Genomic DNA, 21,568 nt, shown 5'->3' on the forward strand with positions numbered 1-21,568 from the left:
CGCGAGGTCTCTGTATCCCTGGTTCTGCAGTGTGCGCGGCTTCACTGTCGGGCGCCGCATATGACGACATATACCGGCGCTCGGCTTGAAATGCCGGCACTGCGACCAAGGCAGAGGCCTCGCGGTCACGGAGAAGAGTGAGAGGCGCCGAACGGTTGCTGAGAACTTAATCCTCAGCGACCGCTCGGCGCCTCTCTTTCTCTCCTCCGGGTCTATTAAAAAAAAGCCGGCGTTTCAATTGGGGGGGCACACCGGGGGGCACAGCATGATGTTGGGGGGGCCATGGCCCCCTCTGGCCCCCCCTGCCGACGCCACTGTGTCTAGGGAACTGTAGAATTCATATTGTGCATGCGCAGGATTGTGTGCAGTAGCGCTACCTCCCAAGCCCCGTCCCCCAGGCATCCCGATTCGCCGAGGATAGAAGTTGGGAAGTATGCACCCCTCACAGATGTGCCAATATGAACACCTAAAATATTTGCAGGTATGGCAAACCCAGCTAATAAAAGTGATGATGAGGTTACTCATAAAGTACAAATTTCATATCTTTAAAAACAATCCTTCCTATCCAGTAACCAATGTAATGTGCATGCTGGTTAGGCCATTGCATAGGCTGCTCTTCTGAAAACATAATTTAAAAAAAAAAGTTTTTTAATAGAATTGCTTGTTGCGAATAACTTCATTTTAAAACACAAAGGCTAAAGTATATACTATTTCACCAAAATGAACCGTGCATTCTGGACTTCTGGGTTCCCAACAGGAAGTGTTTGAAACATCAACTATGTCAAATTAGTAATACTTCTGAGAAGCACGCAGTGTGTGTTTCTCTCATACTAGAGCTGCTTTGGCTGTATTCTCAAATTTACCCAGCAGATGGTACTCGGAGCATTTTACTAAATTCAGGTTAATGGCAAATTAAATTATACAATGGAAGGTACACTCCAGCCATCATATGAACTTAGATGTCTATGATACCTGAGTGTCACCTTATATTCCAGGTCCAGCGTTTGTTCGAATGAGACCTCCCATGCACGTGCTTTGGAAATGATCTTGTTGATTCATGCTAGTGATTGGCAACTTCTATCTGCCAAAACTGGCACAAATCTCGAAGGGAGGAGGGGATGGTGTGCTCTTTAGCATTTAAGTAGTTTTAGGCACGTAAAGAAAGCATGTTAAGTTACTTACTAAATGTGTTTAAGATGATAATGATGAGTACTAAGAATTAAAGGACCATTGTGTCTCTTCCTTGGTTTGGTATAATAAGATTCTAAATAACTCAGAACTACATATCTCAGACTTGCAAACTGATTACGAAAAGGTAGGGGCTCTTATGAACACAGATCATTTTGTATGTGTTAGACTCATAAGATAATGATTCATATTTGATAACTAATCAATAATATACTGTTTTTGACTTGATTCATTTTCACAAGTTTAGAAGATATATTTTCTGTATTATCTTATGCACTGCATGACTTATATAGGTATTTTGTAGATTGTGTATTTTTACAATAAATAATATTGTGATTAACTATCGTGATGGTATAATATCTCATTTTGAATTATAGTTTTTTGCGGGATCTGAAAGGATTTAGGATCAGAGATAAAATATAGGGTATCTCTTTATATTAATATTGTGGATGTGGCCCAAAGTGTGCCAAGAAAATGTCCCCTACACCATTACTCTACCATCACCAGCCTGAACTGTTGATACAAGGCAGGATGGATCCATCCATGGATCCAGAATTTTTTTTACCCCAAAGTTTGACCCTGCCATCTGAATGTCTCAGCTGGTATCGAGACTCATCAGACCAGGCAACATTCTTCTAGTCTTCCATTGTCCACTTTTGGTGAGCCTGTGCGATTTGTAGCTGTTCTTAGCTGACAGGAGTAGCACCCGGTGTGGTCTTCTGCTGCTGTAGCCCATCTGCTTCAAGGATGGTATTCTGCATACCTTGGTTGTAACGAGTGGTTATTTGAGTTACTGTTGCCTTTCTGTCATCTCGAACCCGTCTGCCCATTCTCCTCTGACATCAACAAGGAATTTTCGTCCACACAACTGCCGCTCACTGGATATTTTGGACCATTCTCTGTAAACCCTAGAGATGGCTGTGTGTGAAAATCCCAGTAGATCAGCAGTTTCTGAAATACTCCAGCCACCCCGTCTTGCACCAACAACCATGCCACGTTTAAAGTCGCTTAAATTCCCTTTCTTCCGCATTCTGTTGCCCGGTTTGAATTTCAGCATGCCTAAATCCATTGAGTTGCTGCCATGTGATTGGCTGATTAGCTATTGTGTTAACAAGCAACTGAACAGGTATACCTAATAAAGTGGCCAGTGACTGGGGGTTGTTTGCATAGCAATTAGAAAATGCTTTTATGAAACACATGTCAAAGGATGTAAGTAAGATGGCTTCAACCTTACGATTGACACTAATTTTACTCAGAGTCGGCTTTTTATGTAATAGAGCCTGGGGCAAGCTTCTTCTCCATGGGTCCCCAGAAATAATCTCCAGAAATAATTTGTCCATTGTGTACCTGCTGCTTGGAGCTTGGACAGAACATCACGTCTTGGTGCTGAATAAGTCTGTGCTGGTGGTAGCACAGATTTGTATCTCCAGTCTGTGATGGCTGTCGAAGGCCCAAAGCTGCATCCTCAATGGGTCAGTAAAGTAATCTTTGGGCTCAGGGCGTCTGCAGCTTTTTCAATGTGTTAAAGACCATCCTGATTTTATTGATTATCACACCCGAAGTTACTGCAAAAGCTATATTTGCAAGTGATACTACTTACTCCACTTTTGTATCACTGGTTACCACTGATCAAAAAAGGATTTATATTGAAATAACTTTATTGAAACACAAAGTACATGTCATGGAAATGATTCACCAATCAAAGGCACGGTACACAATACAAATAACTTTCTGCAAGGAATGGATTTTGACATTGTTGGCATCTTGCTGTGATCTCAAGATCTTTCTGTTACAGAGAGGATAAAAGGCAAACTGTGTATTAAATGAAACCTTGGTTCTGACAGGTGGGTCAAGTATAACGGTAACATACTCCATGATCATTTAAGCCTTTTGTCAACCTGATAAGCAAAATTCACAGCCCTGATCGCAATTCTTTATTCACTGATCTGTGATGTCTTCACTTCATCATATTCACCAATTCATCTGCTTTACATTAATTCAAGACTCTGTCTTCCCAAGGACAACATACTCTAAGTAAAGTATCCTGTTCTATATGTGAATTAAGTTGTCTGATACTTCTATTTGAGGCTATATACCCATTGCATAAAAACTAACTTATATTAGTCATGAAATTGCTTATTTGAAGAATTAATTTTATTTCCATTACTCCCACTAAGGATCTTAGAACTGTATAAAATAAAGTTGATTTATTAAAAATTTGAATAATATTTTAATGAACCAACAAAATCGTTTTCCTGTATCTTTGTTCCGCTTCATGTCTGAGAGGCTTCAGAATTACTTTTTTTTAATGAATGCAAACTTCAATGTAAGTTTTAGGTTGCAAGAATCGCTAAACAGTTTACGGACCTCAAGAGTATGTGAAGATCTTAAAAAGGTTACCATTTTTAATGGAATTGTTAAAAAGACATATGCTCTGGCTAAGCTCTTAAAACTCATATGATTTCAGAAGATGGCAATGCTCTCATTAGTATGGGGTCTTGGGGTCTATATACTGCTTCTCATACAATCGGGTTTACTAAATAAAGGAACTCATTTAGATGCCTCAAGAAGGTCTTATCTGGTGTCTGTTGTCTTTAGGTTATTTTGGCCTTTGAAAAAGAACTACGGATATCTACGTATACTTTATATACCAGTATCAGACAACTTGGAAAATGTCAGTCCTTGGCAGGAAACATATTCACTGGCCTTATAATACAAAGCAGTGCCTTGCAGTATTAATGCACACATTGATCCATAGCACCATTATACAATGCAGAAGCTGATGAGCTGTCAAGAGTGTAGAGAAAAACTTCATTGCTGTTTCCCAAAATTGTCAGAACATGAGTCAACATCCTATTATTACAGAGACAACATTTTTAAAGACTGCAGTCTGATCACTAGAGAATGGAAGTACCGGTATTTTTCTTTATCCTAAAACATACAACGAGTAGGTCGGTGTGACAGGAAGATAATCCCTAAATTACTGGAGGAAACCATAATTCCTTTTTTTGTGTCTGGATGAGCTTTTGCTTCATGCCCTCACGTATATTCTTGTACAGACCACATCATCAGCTCCAAATGTCTGCAACACACAAGATGCGTTATTTTGCAGGAGTGTAAACAAACATTTATTATGACATGAGGTATACATGGCGGATATGTTTTTTTATTAAGCCATTAAATGCAGTTAGATGTCTGTTTGTAATGTAATTTTCTTAATATGCGAGCATGGATTTGGAAACAGTTGTGGAAAGTACTAAGGGTTTTAAATGCTAACTTACTAATAGGAAATAAAATGAGGTGCCTAGATCATCAAATCCCACGTTGGTACTGAGAAATACATTAAAATGTATATGGTTAGTGTGGGTTTTAGTGATTTAGTTGCTGTCATCCCAAAGTGAAATCATGAAGTCATAAAACACCTTGCAAAGCCCAAATATTAGATGTTAAATGAATTCTAGTTGATGCAATGCATTTTTTAGATTATTTTTCTACAATAATAAAAATTGTTCTTTCTGCTCTTTCTATGATGTAAAAAAATATCATAGATAATAGGTTATATTATCATAATCTGATCCCTAAGACTGTCAGGTTGACAGGATATTGTGTACAAATACATGTTTAATTACAATGGCTAATACTGTAGTTATTCCACCGTATGGAGTCGTATTGTTAAAGTAGGGAACCTGCTATGGGGCAAAAACTGTAAGACATAAGAGAAAGTGTTCTCACTTTTTAGAACAGATGGAAGTGATATTCACATTAATATAGTTTCTAATATTTTGCTGAAATTGTGCTTACCCACAGGTATAATAAATATAATGTTGTAGAATATGTCAGGATATCCCAAAAGAGTGATACCCAACAGGAAGTATTCCAACTGTTGCTAAACTGTACTTTTCATGATCCTTAGCTAGCATGTGGCATCCCAAAGACTATTTGAGAGCTTTGGGAGTCGCAGGACAAAGATTCAAAGACAAGGGATTCCAAATCATAGAGACACTAGGCTACCATACACATTAAAGTTCATATGATGGCTGGAGTATCGTTTTAAATTGCGTAAATGAAATAAAATAGTAGCATAGTAATTTAGGTTGAAAAAAGACCTAAGTCCATCCTAAATTCAGCCATTCTACCTATTCTTTCTTATTCTTTCTGCTTTTGATCCAAAAAAAACCCAAATTAACCCACCTGTATGTTCTGCTATTCTAAAAAAAAAAACCAGACCCTTTTTAAAGGCATCCATTGCATTTGATAATACCACCTCTCTTGGCAGTGAATTCCATAATTTTATTGTTCTTACTGTAAAGAACCCCTTCCTTTGTTGTATTTGAAATCTTTGCTCTTCCAGTCAATTGTTCTTTGTACATTTCTGTGAATGAGCAGGTCACTGCAGAGCTCTTTATATCGGCTTTGCACATATTTATACAATGTTATTCATCGTGCAGATTCCTTATGCAATTAAATAAATGGCTATTAATAGGTCTTTGTTATGCCTTGATGCGAGTCACTCCTCTAACTATAACTACTGAAACCCAGCTATCCATCATTTACCGTTTTAAATGTTGGGGCACGTGCATGACAGCATTCTGTTTTATGTAAGTATAAAAATAGTTTTAAGAAGGAGCAGAAAAACTAGTTTTATATCAGGGATTAGGTATTTTGATGAAATGTAAGGAAGTTTTTACTTTACTGAGAGGGTGATGGATAAGTGGATCAGCCTCCTAGCAGAAGACAGAGATTTAACACAAAAAGGGAACATTAACATGCATAACATTTTGGCATATGGCTATCCTGAATCTAAGACGAGACCAAGTACTGAGTAAGGTTTGAGTGTTTAAAGCAGGAATAAATGTGTTGTCTGGCCAAATGGTCCTTATCTGCTATTAGATTATATGTTTCTATTCTTATAATGTTATTTTATTTATATTATTTAAAGCCCATACGGTTTTGTTGTTCTTTAGAAGGACCTGCCTTATATTTATTATCTTTAAACCAAAAATAATAACAGTGTGTGTGAAACAAATGTATTCATTTTATCTATTACAACTGGAGAAAGAACCCATTCTCCTCATTAATGACATTATCAAGATTCCTGGTTTAACATCGGATTGCTGCCTGACATGGAAGGTTTAGAGGAACACAAATAGTTTTTTTGAATAACTTTTGTGAGAAGGGTAAAAAAGATAATCAAGGTAATTTTTGAAAGGAAAAGGTTTTTTTAATGAGCACAAAAACAATGACCTATTTGTGTGTGGATAATGTTAATGAGTGTTTGGTCAGTCAACAAAGACCTCCTTGTGTTAATGTGATGTTCTTGATGACCTGGCTGTCTGGTCATTTATGAAGTAAATACTAATGAGAAGCATTAATATCCTGAGTGCAAATGCAGGCATGTGATTTAATGAACTCTTTGCCACAAATGGTCACAGAGGTGTAAGACTGCACTGGGTGCACTAATTCAGCAGAGCAAACGTACAAAACCAGTGATATACACACTGATGAGAATTACACTTTAACATGATGTGAGGCTTTTAGTAATAGGAAATTGAGTTTAGAAATATGTACCATTAGACCAAAAGGTCAAGTACATATCTGTCATTTTTGTAGGACAATCCCTGTTCAGAATGCCATTGAGCTACAAGTGTGTTACCTTCGGTTAGTTTCTCGGTAGCTTAGGAACATATTCCAGGGTAGTCGTTTAGGAGCATATTCCAGTTCTGCAACCTATGGTCCTCTGTCTCTCTGTAGACACAAATTTCTCCAGGCCATCAGAGAAACTTCTCTGAAGGTTGAGCCTCTTTCAGCTCTACTGAAAGCACATATCTAAGGGCTCTCAAGCTCTTATGGCCCCTGATGCACTGATGAATAATTTGTTGACACATTGTCACTGGCTACATATGTATTTGCGCTCTTAATACTGGTGTCCTGTTAATGTCATAGGTTCCAACAATGAGGGTCCCAGGTCTGAAACATTAGTTACTGATTTCAGTAAATGTGGTATATTGTAAAATTTTGTTTTGATTTCTTTTTTTTTACTTTTGTATTATAAAGTGTAGTTAACTTCTTTAATCCATTGGCATACATGCACACACAGTAGCAGACTGAAACAGTTTAGCAGGCACATGCCCTTGATTGATGGGCCAATTTGGGAAATCAATAAGATGCCTCACCAGAATGAGCTCATCTCCCAGCAGTTCCCGGGTCCAGTATGTCCTGGGGCCTGTTCCCTCCACAAGTGTCTGCTTACAGTAGATCTTATTTTCCTTCTCCCAAACAGGCGAACTCTATGGAAGAAAAAATGATATTGGGAAACATAAGCCATAAGCTGCAAGAAAGAGGTATAGTTAAAATGAGAACATTACACATTTCTGTAATTTTCTGATTCAAATAAGAAAAAATATGATAAATGATGATCTATTTTTTTAAAGTAACTTTACTACTGTAAATGCCTGAGTATAATATGCACATGTAATTTAGAATTAATTTAGCATAATATGCAGTTTCCTAAAAAAAAAAAAGGTACAATTTTATGCATGATTGTACAAAAAGTAATGGTACCTATATAAAAGGTGATTTGGTATATTAGTTCTGTGGTTATGGCACATTGAGGTTGAAAGGGTTCCCCATTTATATACCCTCTAGGGGTTTTCTGGGCTTAATAAATGATGCATTATGTGCCCACCCCTCCCCGAGTGTTGCGGCCTGGGGGCTCAGATAATACCTTCGTGCCTTTGTGTGCCTTGGATTGGATCAGAGAACAGTCAGGAGGAAGCCATATAAATCAAATGGTCATGCAGTGCAGTGTCAGGATTAATAAATGGTAAAATGACTGGAGTGTGTAATGTCTGTGCCGTGATCATAAAACTAATTCACGTTCTAAATGACAGCCGGAGGAACATTCTCAGCACCGTAACCCACATGTGCTCAATCTATTAATCTAATGTACTTGCCCTTGTACTTCATCCAAATGATGCGCTCATCCTGCTATTAATGCGTGTTACATTAATGCACTCATGTATGTAATATTAATTCACTGATGTAGCTCCTAATGCGTGTGTCACATTAATGGAGGACTGCTACCAATATATATATTACGTTAATGCACTGAAGCATTACACCGCTACACAAATTACAAATCTACACAACTCTCAATTTATGCTGTATTTGTTCACCACTCTTGAGGTGTGTATAAGCATTTTTGTAGCTTGGTTATAGACCGTCCACTATGTACATTATTGGGGCTAAAAAAGTGATTTTGGTACAAAGCCTAAAAAAAAGTCTTATCACCCTAGCAAGTAATGTAATGCCCCAATCAGCAGGGATTACTACAGGGCTAAGACCACGTTTCCCATTTCGCATTAGAATCAGTTTTATATATATATATATATATATATATATAACCCTGGCAGTCAATATGTTTATCTGAACCCTTCTGAGCCATCGGCATACTAGCCTGCTGAACAGTTCTCTAGTGCTCCTAGTAATGTGAAGCAAAGCTCTCTGTTTCTTCCTATGCATAATACTTACTAAGTGACGTGAGTATTATATTATTTCATCTATATTATTTAACAATGTTTAGTAAAACGTTTATACTCTGAGGAAGCCAGGTTAGCCCTCCATAATGCATGCTTTTTCATGCTGAATATCCTGAAGATGGTTGCGTGTCCCCTGGCATGCAACAACTCCCTTGTCTTTTGTATGTACTTGGAGCAGTTACCAGGGTTATTGATTCCTGGAAGGTTGCCATGTAAGTAACTAATATTTATCTGTGTTCGTTTAATGAATATATAGTGCTATTACTTTATGTGCGAGATAATCATGTTTGCTGGTACACATTTGTGCATGACAGTAGTAAATCGCATTACTAACACAGCAGATGTATAAATCTTGGCAGGGAATGTACAGGATCAAGCATTTCTTACTGCCGTACATATTAAATATGCAGACCTGCAGGTAATCTGATTTCTTGAGCCTCCAGGTAAAATCTGCAGAGTACACGATTAGGCAAAGTAGGAACGTGCCTTGATGTCACGTTTTTCGGGATTTTTATAGGATATCAACAGAGTTGGTGTTACAGGTGTCCACACCTACTCCAAATAATCCTTGCCTCCCCTGTTTCTTTCACGTATTCTGTGCCATACAGAATACTTATCTGATATTTGATACATATTAGTGATTGTCTGTATACCTGGTTTTACAAACTAGCCCTGAATTATTGTAGATTAGAAGCAAATTTACCTTGCATTTCCTACCGTCTACAGTCTCTTCTTCAAACTCTTCCCCTACAGTGAAACGGATTTCTGTTGTCCGAACTGTGGTGGATGTCTTGATGTAGAACTGATCTCCATTTTGACGAATCTCGACGTGGGGTTTAGAAGCCGCAGCTACTGCTACCTTTCTGAGCATAGCATTTACTCCTGAACAGATATGACAAGGTTAGCGTAATTCCAGTTTCATCCTAATGTGCCTTCTTCTGTAGCCAGAATTTGCTTTTCAACAGCATTGTTACTTGATGATATATCAGTTATTTCCATTAGTAAGCAAATATCTACTGCCAAAGATATAATTAACAGAAAGAACTGTACTGTATGTTTAGGAATACCACAAATTACCAAAAATGATGTATATCATCATCACAGTCTGGGCCTTAAAGACCATAAATCATTCTCACTGTTTCTCATCAGCAGATCTGTTTACAGTTACTTATATATATCTTTTTTCTTTATACTTTTAATATTACAACTCTTGCACCTCCCATGCAAGCTTCTTGGGTCGGTGTATTATCCTAGCAATAATCAGCTCCAGCATTTCTTAAAAGCTGTGTCTGTTCCTCCTTGTATCTCACATTGTTGGTCCTCTGCACCTGGCATGTTCTCATTCCATACCCTTCCTGTATTGTGTTCTGATCTCTGTTACCATGTTTTTCCAGGACTGGGCATCAGTGTGGTCATGCCAGTCCCTTTTCACATTGTTCACTATGGCTAAATATCCGACTCTTAAAAGCTGAAGCTATCTTTGCTTCCACATAGTTTTGTATAGCTCTGTGTTCCAAACGAATCTTATAGCTTTTTCAACAGTTGAGACTTATTTGCAACACCCTTTTTATATTCTCTAGCATGTTACACATTTGCGCTTTTTTTGTATTAAATCCTCGTAGGTATAGCCATAATGCTATGAACTATCATATATTGTCTTTACTTTAAACAAATGTGTAAGACTCCCCATTTGAGAATCATTTTCTAATTATGGGTTCATAATGATTACAACACAAAGGGGGATCCTGTGTTTCTATAATATTGTGTAATATTCATGTTATAGAATGTATATTCCATAATATTTCATATTATACAGACTAAAATTAATATCTCATTGATTAAATGTGTCATGCATCTATCTATCTATCTATCTATCTATCTATCTATCTATCTATCTATCTATCTATCATATGTATCGTTCATGTATTGATACATACCCTTTGCTCCTGTAACAATTATGACATACAATGATGCAATCACATGCTCAGGTGCTATGTAATTAAAATTATTTGCCCGACTTACCAAGAGCTTTTAGAAGTTCATCAAAATTCTCACTGCTTTTCATTTTCCAAATTCCTGCAAAATCTGGCATGGCGTCTGCTAATTCCACGGAAGATGTTAACGAGAATCAAAGCAGAAATAGCAGGGACACAGGCAGGTTCACCCTGAGCGGACGCTCTGATTCCAGGCAGACGCCTAAATGAGTCCTGTCGTATTCTCTCATCTGTCTCATCTTGATAGAGGAGAGAGTTGATGCCCCTCCTTCTGTCCCCTCCATTGCCCCCCTCCTCGAATGTCAGATTTTTATTTGGAATCTAACCACCTCACTTGGGCAGATTCAAACTACAAACTGTGTAACATTTCATCTTAGCAACCACGTCATCTTCTCAGGTTTATTGATTGTGGAATCACAGAGCACTAGTAAATATTGCTGCTTGGTACTTGGCAGCTGATAATTGGTTGAGAGCATATATAAATATATATATATATATATATATAAATATATATATATATATATATATATATACATTTGACGGCAGATGAAAACCATTTGAACCATCTAGTCTGTCCATTTTTTTTCTATTGTAAAAATCTCAAACTTTATGCCTGCCTTATTCATACTAAATTCCCCCATTGTATTAACATATACCATTTCTGTCTGCAGAGAGGAACATACAAAGATATACATTTTCTGTTCTCTAACCTTTTAGAGCAGACAATAGGCACCCCACATCCCTGCAACTACTTTGACTACAACACCCATTATTCTGGGTTAAGTGCCATTAAGGCTTCCTATTTGTCCAGCCATGATAGAAAGTTTTGCTAGATCCCATCTCTCATGTTTTCAATCTATTTTGTGGACTTTTCCTGTTCACAGACCAACTACAAAAGTATAGAAACAGCTTATCATAATACTCAAAGTTCCCAGCTTATTACCAAGAAAATTAAGGTTTAATGTATGTCACTGCTGCAGTTTTCGGCTGATAGACCGTCCCAGCTGCTATACGAGTGAGAGACATTGGGGACCAGATGTAGACATTGAGGCGTCATAAATTTAGGCCCCTTCTGGCTTTAATGACATAAATTTGAATAAATTGCCTCACCCTTCTTCCCTCCTGTGGTGCATGTTTGAGAATTGTAGTCTCAATCTCTTGTACAATCAAAGTGGTCTGATGCTGGTAATATGGGCAATGATAAAGGGGCAGAAGTAATCTATCCCTAAACAAATATGTTAACCCTTTAATATGTGTTGTCTTTTGTCTGTTCTCCTTTCCCATGTCATTGCTCAGCAGATGTGATGTGATTCATCACGTCTCTAAAGACTAAGAGAGTCACTAATGGCCTTTTGTCAGCAATAATCATTTGAGATGTAGCAGTCATATTATACAGATTGCATAAGTCACACTTTCTCATGAGGGGTGACTTTAATGTACACGTAATGCCCCACTAGTGCTCTTTGTTAGCATATGTATAGCGATAGACCAGTTTCAATGGCTGCTCCAGCTGTTGTTAATTTTGTCAACTGAATTGCAAAGATTCATAGGAATTGCAGTCCAGATGCAAAATGTGTGCCCCTTTGACTGTCCACATCAGCTATTTTTCTAGAAAACTTACATATTTCTTGTGTTGCTGACAAGCACACGTAAACTCACAAAAGGGTCTCATCACTCATTTAAGCATTCAATACACCACAGGGCAATACTTTACAGGAACTGCTCAGCAATATGGGAAACACATATGTGTCCTGGAAAATAAATGGCTGATATGGGTACACGAGTGGCCCCAATATCAAGCTTAGGTAGTATTGCCAAATTCTAAACTGAAGAAAACGGGTCCTGACATGGCCCATGAAACAGGAAAGAGCCTTCCCCGAACTGGTTCCACAAAGTTGGAGACATATAATTGTCAAAAATGTCTTTGTATGCTGTAGCACTGACTTTATCCACCACCAGCAATTTATTTCCTTTTTCCAAACCATGAAAAACATCCCCAGAACATTATGCCTTCTCCTCCACCAGACTTTACAGCAGGCAGTTTGCATTCAGGTAGGAAGCTTTCTCTGCCACACCTGATTCATCTATCAAACTTTCAGTGGAGCATGACTCACCAATTTTCCACAGCAGTGGAGACTTGCTCTCTGGATTGGTGAATCCGGTGGTATAAAGTGGCCTGATTTACACCACTCCAGTCTACACAACTGGAGTGGTGTAAAGCATGCCTCTTTATACCTCTTTGTCTGACAATTGGCATTGCGATCTTCAGCTTGTGTGCTAATGAAACTCCCGACGCACAGTGTGCTGATGTTGAAACTCTGTAGTGAATGATGCGACAAAGGACAGGCAATTTTTACTCACTACTGCTTCAGCACTTGGCAGTGTGAGTGTGCATGGTCTACTGTTTTGTAGCTGAGTTGTTGTTGCACCTAGACACTTCCACTTCACAATAATAGCACTTACTATGGACTGGGGTTGATCTAGCATGACATTTCAGGAATTTACTTCTGGCAATGGTGACATCCTATGACACTGTCACATTTAAACTCACAAGCTCTTCAGTACAACCATTCTGCTGCCAATGTTTTCTATGGAGGTGGCTGAAATACCTAAAACTTTATTTAGTCCACAGACTTTGGGTCAAATAGTGTATATGGCTGAGATATGTATGTTTGAGAGTGTTATTGTATTGTGAATACTGTATGTGTTAGCTTTAGTTGAGTGATATGTCATTGTGGCTCAGATTGGCTGTGGATCATCCTTTGGGAGATTATTTGTAATTAAAAATAATATGTAAATTTCAAATAGAATATACCAATTGTCAACTGAATCTGCAATGACATATTATTCTTTTTAGGACTAAAATATAATAAGCTGTTATTCAAACTAAAACATATAGGTGATGTCTGTTTAAAGTATTTGCTGTGAAACATTAAGCATTTACACAAGCATAGATAAAATGATTGCCAGATAAAAAAAAACCAATATGTCAGCCCAGCATCACCAAAATCGAAAATATATCTGGTTATCATACCTCACCAACACTTCAGGTGTCCAAATTTAGACACCTGTGTCGGGGTGTGTGGTTAGAGGCTGGTCACCTGTCTGCCTTGTGGTGCTCATCTGCAAAACGCACAAGGTTGCCATGTATTATCAAGTTTTTAACTGTGCCACAACCTACTATGCATGTGCAGTACTTAAAGAAAAAAAACTGACTCTCTATAAAGCTGGTTTGTATAGCTAAGCAGCAAACTTGGCCTTTGAAAAAAAATATGGTCAAACTGATCAAACAATTCAAAGGGTGAAACGCTAGCACTCCATGAGGCTGAAGTAATTAAACAGTGACTAATAATAAGTCCTTTATTCCGAGTCTTTATCCAATATTAAACATTCAAAAAGTATAACAAGAAAAAAGAAATAATGCAAAAAAAAAAAGAACATAGCAGGTTAAGAAAGTCCACCTAAACCGTCAATCTGGCAACTCTAGGTCTAGGTAAAGGAGTGGAGTCCAAAACACAAAAAGAAAGGCCAACAGATTAATGTGCACTAATCTAGAACAGCCCCGGAGGGAAAGAATTGGACAGAGGGGCCACATGAATGTAGTGCGGACGAGGTACCCATGGTCAAGCCGGTTTAAGGGGTTAAGGCATGACTAAGCGGAAATTTTAGCACTGAAAGAGTTAAGTTTGGTGGCACGTGCAGGGCCAGAGGGGAGGGGGTAATTACCCTCCCTGGGGGGTATATAAGGAAGGGTCGTGGCCTATAGGGGCAATTATTTTCAAAGAGATTTTTGGCGTTTGCCGGGTACTTTGGTTTTGTTAAGCTGGTACGGTGCAGGAGTTAACCATCTAGGTATGGTTACTTGTGGTGCACAGAGGTGTAAGTGCAGGACACTCCAGGGGCATGCGCCTCTGTGAATCGTAAGGTCATGTGACTGCCGCGCTAGGGGACGCCGGCAGTTCCAGCAGAGATACAGGTGGACACGCCCATACCAGCAGGTTATTAATTTGGTTATTAATGGTTACAATCGGTTATGTTGTCTTTCGTTTTGACAATAAATTATTGATATATATTGTGTCAAATTTGTGTGTTTATAATATTTGACCCTTTGTGACATATTAATAAAGGTTGAGTGTCGCGGTGCTGAAGTATTTTAAGTCCACACCGCGGACAAATAATTCCATTCTGACGTTTAATAAAATTTTGAAATAAAGAAGTGTCTCTTGTTTTTATTTGTGAAAGAGGTACCGAAACTGGACGCTACTTCATTCAAGAACTGGTGCAAACAACTTTAATTGAGCATGCCATTTATCTCCTGAGGACCCTTAGTTATATTAGAGAAACACACACACTTCTCTAGTGCTCAAGCACAAAATCACAAGGCTGCCATAGCAGCAAGAGAACACGAAAAGAAATGTGGATGTGCACAGAGAAAATAACCATAACACACAGTCCATGTAACCTTTCTACTTTGTGTGTTTCTTTCCCTAGCAAGTGATTTGATGTGACTTTTTAACCTTTTATGTGAAAGAGAAACCAGATTTGTGATCATTGACATTTACATATCTCATAGTAACTAAGTTCCCCCTCCAGGTTTTTATGTATTTGCCTTCATTGGCCATGTTAACCAAATAGTTTGATACATGAGCCCTATCATGGTGCTTTCAAGTACTGGAAGAAATCTCTGGGGAAATTAGAAAATATATAGCAAAAGGTAACTTTGATAAATCACTAATTCTGTGACTGCAGAGAAAGTCATGTGCATGATAACAAGGAGAAGTAAATAACAATCAATGTACATTAATAACTTTATTTTCATCAGCAAAGAGTTTAGTAAACTTTATTAATCATTTTTTACAAAATATTATGATCTTACAATTTGTGTTAAATAGTAGAGATTTTTGAATGATAAATTCCAACCCACAATGGCATTCTTTAGACAGTTGGAACTGCAGCTTTTGGCATAACCATACTTTCCATTATTCCACATTATTTCACAATTGCATACCCTCGATTAGTGGTGTGTTCTGCCCTAGGCTGACTAGCTGTCCAGTGGTTAAGAGGGGTGGCACAGCCAGCCTCTGACACCACTGCTCAATGTTGGTTAAACGGCAGATCACTGATCTACCCAATCAATGGCAAACTGGCACAGCCTACATTAATTACTTTCAACTGGTAGCACATGTCAATAAATGGCGGAGCTCCAAGATATTATTTCATATCCCAGCACTAACAAGAAGGACACGGAAAGGCAGCTAGTGGTACCGCCATGTTTTGGGCCTAGGGCAGTGCTGAAGATTAATATGTCACGGGCCTTGATACAGCCACATCTGGAATAAATTTTTATATAGTGTTGCATGTGTTTGCAGAAACAGACATAATGGCATATAATCTGACAGCAGATAAGATTTCATACTTTACTTTGATCTTGCCATATTTGGATGAACCTTATGCTTATCCCATGCATGCTTAAGTTCCTTCATTCTATTATCATCAATCTTATTTTATACTATTTCCTGAAAAGATGGAGATACGGTCTTCAGTACTCTACACAATATTCTATGTGGTCTATTTACTAAAGGGAGAGTTTGCAAGAGACTTGTGTTTCAAGGCCTTAACTTCACTGTACACAATGAAGAATAAATACCAATGATGCAGGCACAGCTTAGTCTTTTTCACCCATAGAACTGTGCATTATGCAGTGTCAGTGAAGTAATGGAGCTGAAACTGCAATTCTCCTGCAAACTTTCCTGTCAACTTGTCCTTTCATGAATAAACCACCATGTGAGATGACCACTTTTGGGAAGATGGTAGCTGTTGGTTCCAAAATATTATTTAAACTGAAACTTACACACAACAAATACACATTTGATTTATTTTTAGCAAAATCTATCTGTGCTGTATTAAAATTTTTCAATATATCTGGACAAGCCTCTTGGTAAGAATAATGATCCATAAATATGCTACCCAGGACTTTTAGACAATGTGTGATAATTAGATAATTCCATCTTGAGTTTTGTATGTCTAGCTACTGGTTTGTCCAGTTCTATATTTGATCGGTTATGTATTTTTTAAGGTTTGTAGATACAACTAAGTTTTTGTTCTGTTAGTACGTGGGGGAATATTGGGCCATCATTTACTTAGGGAGATAGACAAAGCTTGAGGTACTAGGGCTTTCTTGTGAAGTGGCACTAAAACAATGATCTACTTACTTATTTTTATTATTTATTGTTTTATATGGCGTCATCAGATTCTGCAGTGCTGTACAAAGGGTAGAAAGGACAAAACAATCAGACATACAGAATAACAAGATGACATACCTGGGAACTTCTGGTCTCCAGCTAACCGGAGACTTCCCTAGCGGGATGCGGCCAGGACTGCCCACTGAGTTCCCGCTGATGTCGGGGGCGGTCCTGCTGATGTTAGGGGCGTTCCCGCTCAATACGCCGCTCCCACGACCCGAAGGATTCGGGTCTTGACCCGGAGAAGTGGTGTTCCCAGGTATGAAGATGACATACAGAAACAACAGGTGAGGAGACCCTGCTCAAATGTGCTTACAATCTTACTAGTAATGCTTGTAATGTCCCAATTGGCTTCCTATATTTTATTTATTTATTTTATTTATTTATTTTTCACATAAACCTTTAGTAGTGTCTTGGGTATAGATCAGCTGGCAGTATTCTGCCACTTTAATTTCCCCTCACACAAGCATCTGTTACCATGGTAGCAAGGAGCCACATTGGCTTCAATTTTATTTATGTATTTACTATTTTATTGATTAAAAAAAGCTGCTGATCACTGTCACTGATCTGCAGCATTTTCTTTAGTTTGAGGAAAGCCAGGGTGTTTATCATTAACCACACATATTTTCCAAAACTGAAGTTTTGTTGAAACCACAAGACTTCCTCTTGAAAACATAAGATTATCTCAGGAGCCTACCCTGCACTACAGAAACAATGCCATTAGCAAACATGGAGAAGAGACCCTAGAGTGTCACGATGCAGATGGCTCCTGGGGTCCACCTTGCTTACATATGTTGTTGGCACTGAAAGGGTTAAAGCTAAAAGCCTCTCTTTGTTTGCCAGGCCTCTCAGTGATCAGTTCTGTGTGTTCCTTATGACACGTCCTATGCCAGGGCTGAGAATCCCTCAGGTTTTGTCTTTCCAGCTCAATTCGGTGGAAATGGCTAGAGTCGTCCCCAGACTATTATACAACTTTCTGGTTTATTAATAATTGTATCTTAATGTTGGAAATTTCCCTGAAATAATGGCCTTTCTTACAATAAATTGCATACACTCAGTTACTGGACCATTTTGTGAAGTGGAAAAAAAACCCTCTCTGTTCTTTACCATTGATATCTGCGTATCCAAGTAAATGTGACAGGTTTCAGCACCACCATGGCTGTCTAAGTCGGTTGTGTAAAATGTCCACGTTTACCTCAACTGCTCTCGTGAGTTGGGAGGGGAGTGCCCTGCGGCCTGTCTCCTACTGCCAAGTCCGCCGGACGCTCTAAAAATGTATCCAGACAGAGCAGCTGAGCCCACCCTAATTTTTGACCTACTTGCATTTCTATCACGAAAAATAAAAAGTAGGTCAAAGATGTTTGTTTAATGTGGAAATGTTCAGCGGTCTGTTGGGCCAAGGGTCTGGTGCACATAGAGGATCAGCTGTACTTTGCTGGATAAATATGTATGCCAAGTATGGTTCTCAAAAAAACAATACTACATTTATTGGCATGATTTATCTGTTAGCAAATGTTTCATCAATAAATAACCAATGTCAATAAAGTAGAGTATATATCTGTTCTAAAAAGTAAAACAAAATGAGCCGGTGTCTATCATATACTGCATGCAGATGGACAGGGAACAGATTATATTGATGGGTATTTATGCTTGAGTGGCGAGAGAAGGGGTTATGTTAATATAAATTCCCTAATGCCAAAAAGACGGCATGTTAATAAACTAATGGAGGATATCCACCCTTAGATTTATGAATCCTTTGCTACAGAGGTAACCCAGATAAGGCCATAAAGGAAAAGTATCCAGGAACTCAAAACAATGGCTTCAGACACGAAAATGATTTATCAAGGTGGATATTTGTGCCAAATGCCTAATTTGCGGTTCACCAGGATAGTGTTCAGTTGTGAAATTGGGCAATGAAAGCTACGGACATACAACTGCGGCTCTGTCCTGAGCTATTTTGCTTAGCATGGGTTTTTCATATTGGAAGGGGCTAATCTAAGGTCCAGGTGTCACAGCCGCCTGCCTGGGGTGTCTAAATCAGGGGGTGCTGGTTAGTGCCATGTTCATTTTAGGAAGACAGGTCTGAAGTGATGGCAGCTCCTGGGCTGCTTTATAAGGCGGCAAATCACCCTATTGAGACCTAAATCCTTTTGGCCCTCTTTCCTCCTCTGAGAGGCCCCGCAGAGGCCTTGACATTGGAACATTAAAAAATGTCATCATGCAATAATTGCGTTGTTTCATGTTTACTGACTAATGAAGGCCAACTTTTTTACCGAATGAAATCCACTAGTTCGATGCAATGTATCACATGTTACAGCAGCAGATAACTTAAAATGAACAGCTTTATTTTTTCCTTTTTTGGCATCAGAATAAACATGGATTTTCTTTTACCCTTATAAGCTTTGAGTTTATAGAGCAGAGTAAGAACATGTGGCAGTTGCTGAATTTATTGGTTGTCATATGCAGAAGATTGCTATATGACGTGTTGAAGCACCCTCTCACACCCATGAGTTGGGCCCAGGGCTGGAGCGGCCATCTGGTGCACCAGGTGAATGCCCGGTGCGTTGGCCACTGGCCAACAGAAGTAAAATGCCAGGGCAGCTAAAGATTCTACAGGCATCGGTGAACATAATAATGAGTTTCTATCATTGTCACAAAGTACAGGTTTGTAGATATACCCTTGGGTGGTAATGTAAATAATATTGGCCCAATAGGTTTTGCTGGATTGAGCTGTGAAAGGTTGTAGTGCAAGACGTTCTTTCTGTATGTAAACTAAGACATTGAACTAAGCTGGCATTGTTAACCTTTAGACTGTGTAGCAGCTGGAGGTAGCTTTCATTGTGCCATACATAAATGCAGTGTTCTGATATTTAACTAAAATCACAGGGGTACATACATGTACGGAATATACAGTGTTGCTGCCTGCCAGGAAAAAAGCAGTAGTTGCAGATACATTTTAAAAAGATGATGTTTCATACTAAAGTAAGCAATTACTGCTTCATTAAAACAGGATGGAAGGCAGTTTTGCCCATACTAAACCAGGTGGGTAAAAGGAATATGACTTTTTGTGCATCAGTAATTTATCAAATAAATGACAGAAAATGATTTGTATTAAAGTTATGTGCCTTGCATCTTCATCTCATCATTTATGCAAAATCAATTGTAGATCATATGTGAATTCACCAAGTGCTTAGATATTTTTCAGCTGTATACGAAACACAAGAATTATATACTGGCGTATAGCGTACACCCATAATGTTTTTCACCTTGGCATGTGTGAATGATGCTCTGCACTAGCATGAGTTTTAGCATGAGTTTTATTGTTAGCGTACACTGATGCTGCTGCTCAGTAATGGGATTTCTTCTGGCTCCAAGCCCATGGCAGTTAAATCAATGGCAAGATTTATGGGATAATTACTTGACAGATAGATTTCCAGCAAAACAAAGGAAACGAAGAAAAGGCTGTTGTAGATGAAGACGTATGATGTGGTGTTATGAGGCTATGAATGACAGATGGCTGATCTAAATGTAGGGTAGAGGGAACTGGAGTATTAAACAGGATTTTATGTTCAGTGATAACAATGTTACAATCTGGTAATGAACTGGCTTCAGTGCATAATGATGCCAATTATCTCCGTATTGTCTACAAAGCTTCAAATGGAGATAATCCTGCGAATCTTCAAAAGGCCTGTAGCTACCCTCAATAAACAGCAAGCAGTTTCACTAACTTTCCTTTATTGTTAGCCACACTATCAAACACTTAAGTGGCCCACTGCACAGATCATGGGTATAGAGTTAACCTCAATTAGAAGGTAACTGCCATATCTGATATGAAACCATAAGCGAACCCAACACTGAAAACCACTATCACTTGTGTTATTAATATTTTATTTCAATGTTGTCATTAGCTGTAGTCCTGTATTCTCCACCTCTGATTTTATAGCAAGCTCACTTGTCTTAATTTACCATGATCCCTTAGGGAAGAGTAGATACTAAATTGGGGATGATACCTATAAATAATCTCAACATCCACAGATTTACTGGTTTATGGAAAGTGCATCTTGGGTCTGGACAGAGAGAATGTGCAGTGCGTTCTATTGTAATGGTATCCATGAACATGCCTTAATTATATGTTGCGTATTTTAAACAATGGTTAAAGGTACACTCCAGCCATCATATGCACTTTAATGCATATCATAGTTGCCTATTGACTTACAGAAACAACAGGTGCGGAGGGCCCTGCCACTGATAAAGCGTGGGGTACACTGCAGTTTGTGTTTCACATTTTGATTAGGAGCAAAGCAGCGGGAAGACTCTTGATCTGTGATCTCCAGCTCTTTTTTGAAGGAGCCTGACAGTTCTAGTTTCCAGTATTTATATATATATATATATATATATATATATAACAACGGGGCATTCGTCTCCTTCTATACCAGCATGTCTTAAAATGTGCTCATGTTATCATCAGTTTTGTATATTGTCTATTTTAATGTTATTGTTAATTTTAACTCTCCTCTTATTTAATAGCGTTAAGAAATTTGCTGCTGCGCTAAACAATAAATGTCATTTAATTTAAAATGAGCTCAGGCAGTTTAATCAGTCACTC

At 38.4% G+C, this 21,568-nt stretch overlaps 1 protein-coding gene across 1 annotated transcript; it reads right to left on the minus strand.

Annotated features, from left to right (window-relative positions):
- Positions 1–2,828: 2,828 nt before the first annotated feature.
- CRABP1 (cellular retinoic acid binding protein 1) lies at positions 2,829–10,932 on the minus strand. The gene is made up of 4 exons (XM_053464319.1): positions 10,749–10,932; positions 9,430–9,608; positions 7,362–7,475; positions 2,829–4,270 (listed from the first exon to the last, which is right to left on the minus strand). The coding sequence occupies exons 1-4, from the start codon at positions 10,816–10,818 to the stop codon at positions 4,220–4,222; spliced, it is 414 nt and encodes a 137-aa protein (XP_053320294.1). The 5' UTR covers positions 10,819–10,932; the 3' UTR covers positions 2,829–4,219.
- Positions 10,933–21,568: the final 10,636 nt, after the last annotated feature.

This window comes from Spea bombifrons, chromosome 4 (assembly GCF_027358695.1).
Source record: "Spea bombifrons isolate aSpeBom1 chromosome 4, aSpeBom1.2.pri, whole genome shotgun sequence".
Lineage (NCBI taxonomy): Eukaryota > Metazoa > Chordata > Amphibia > Anura > Pelobatidae > Spea > Spea bombifrons.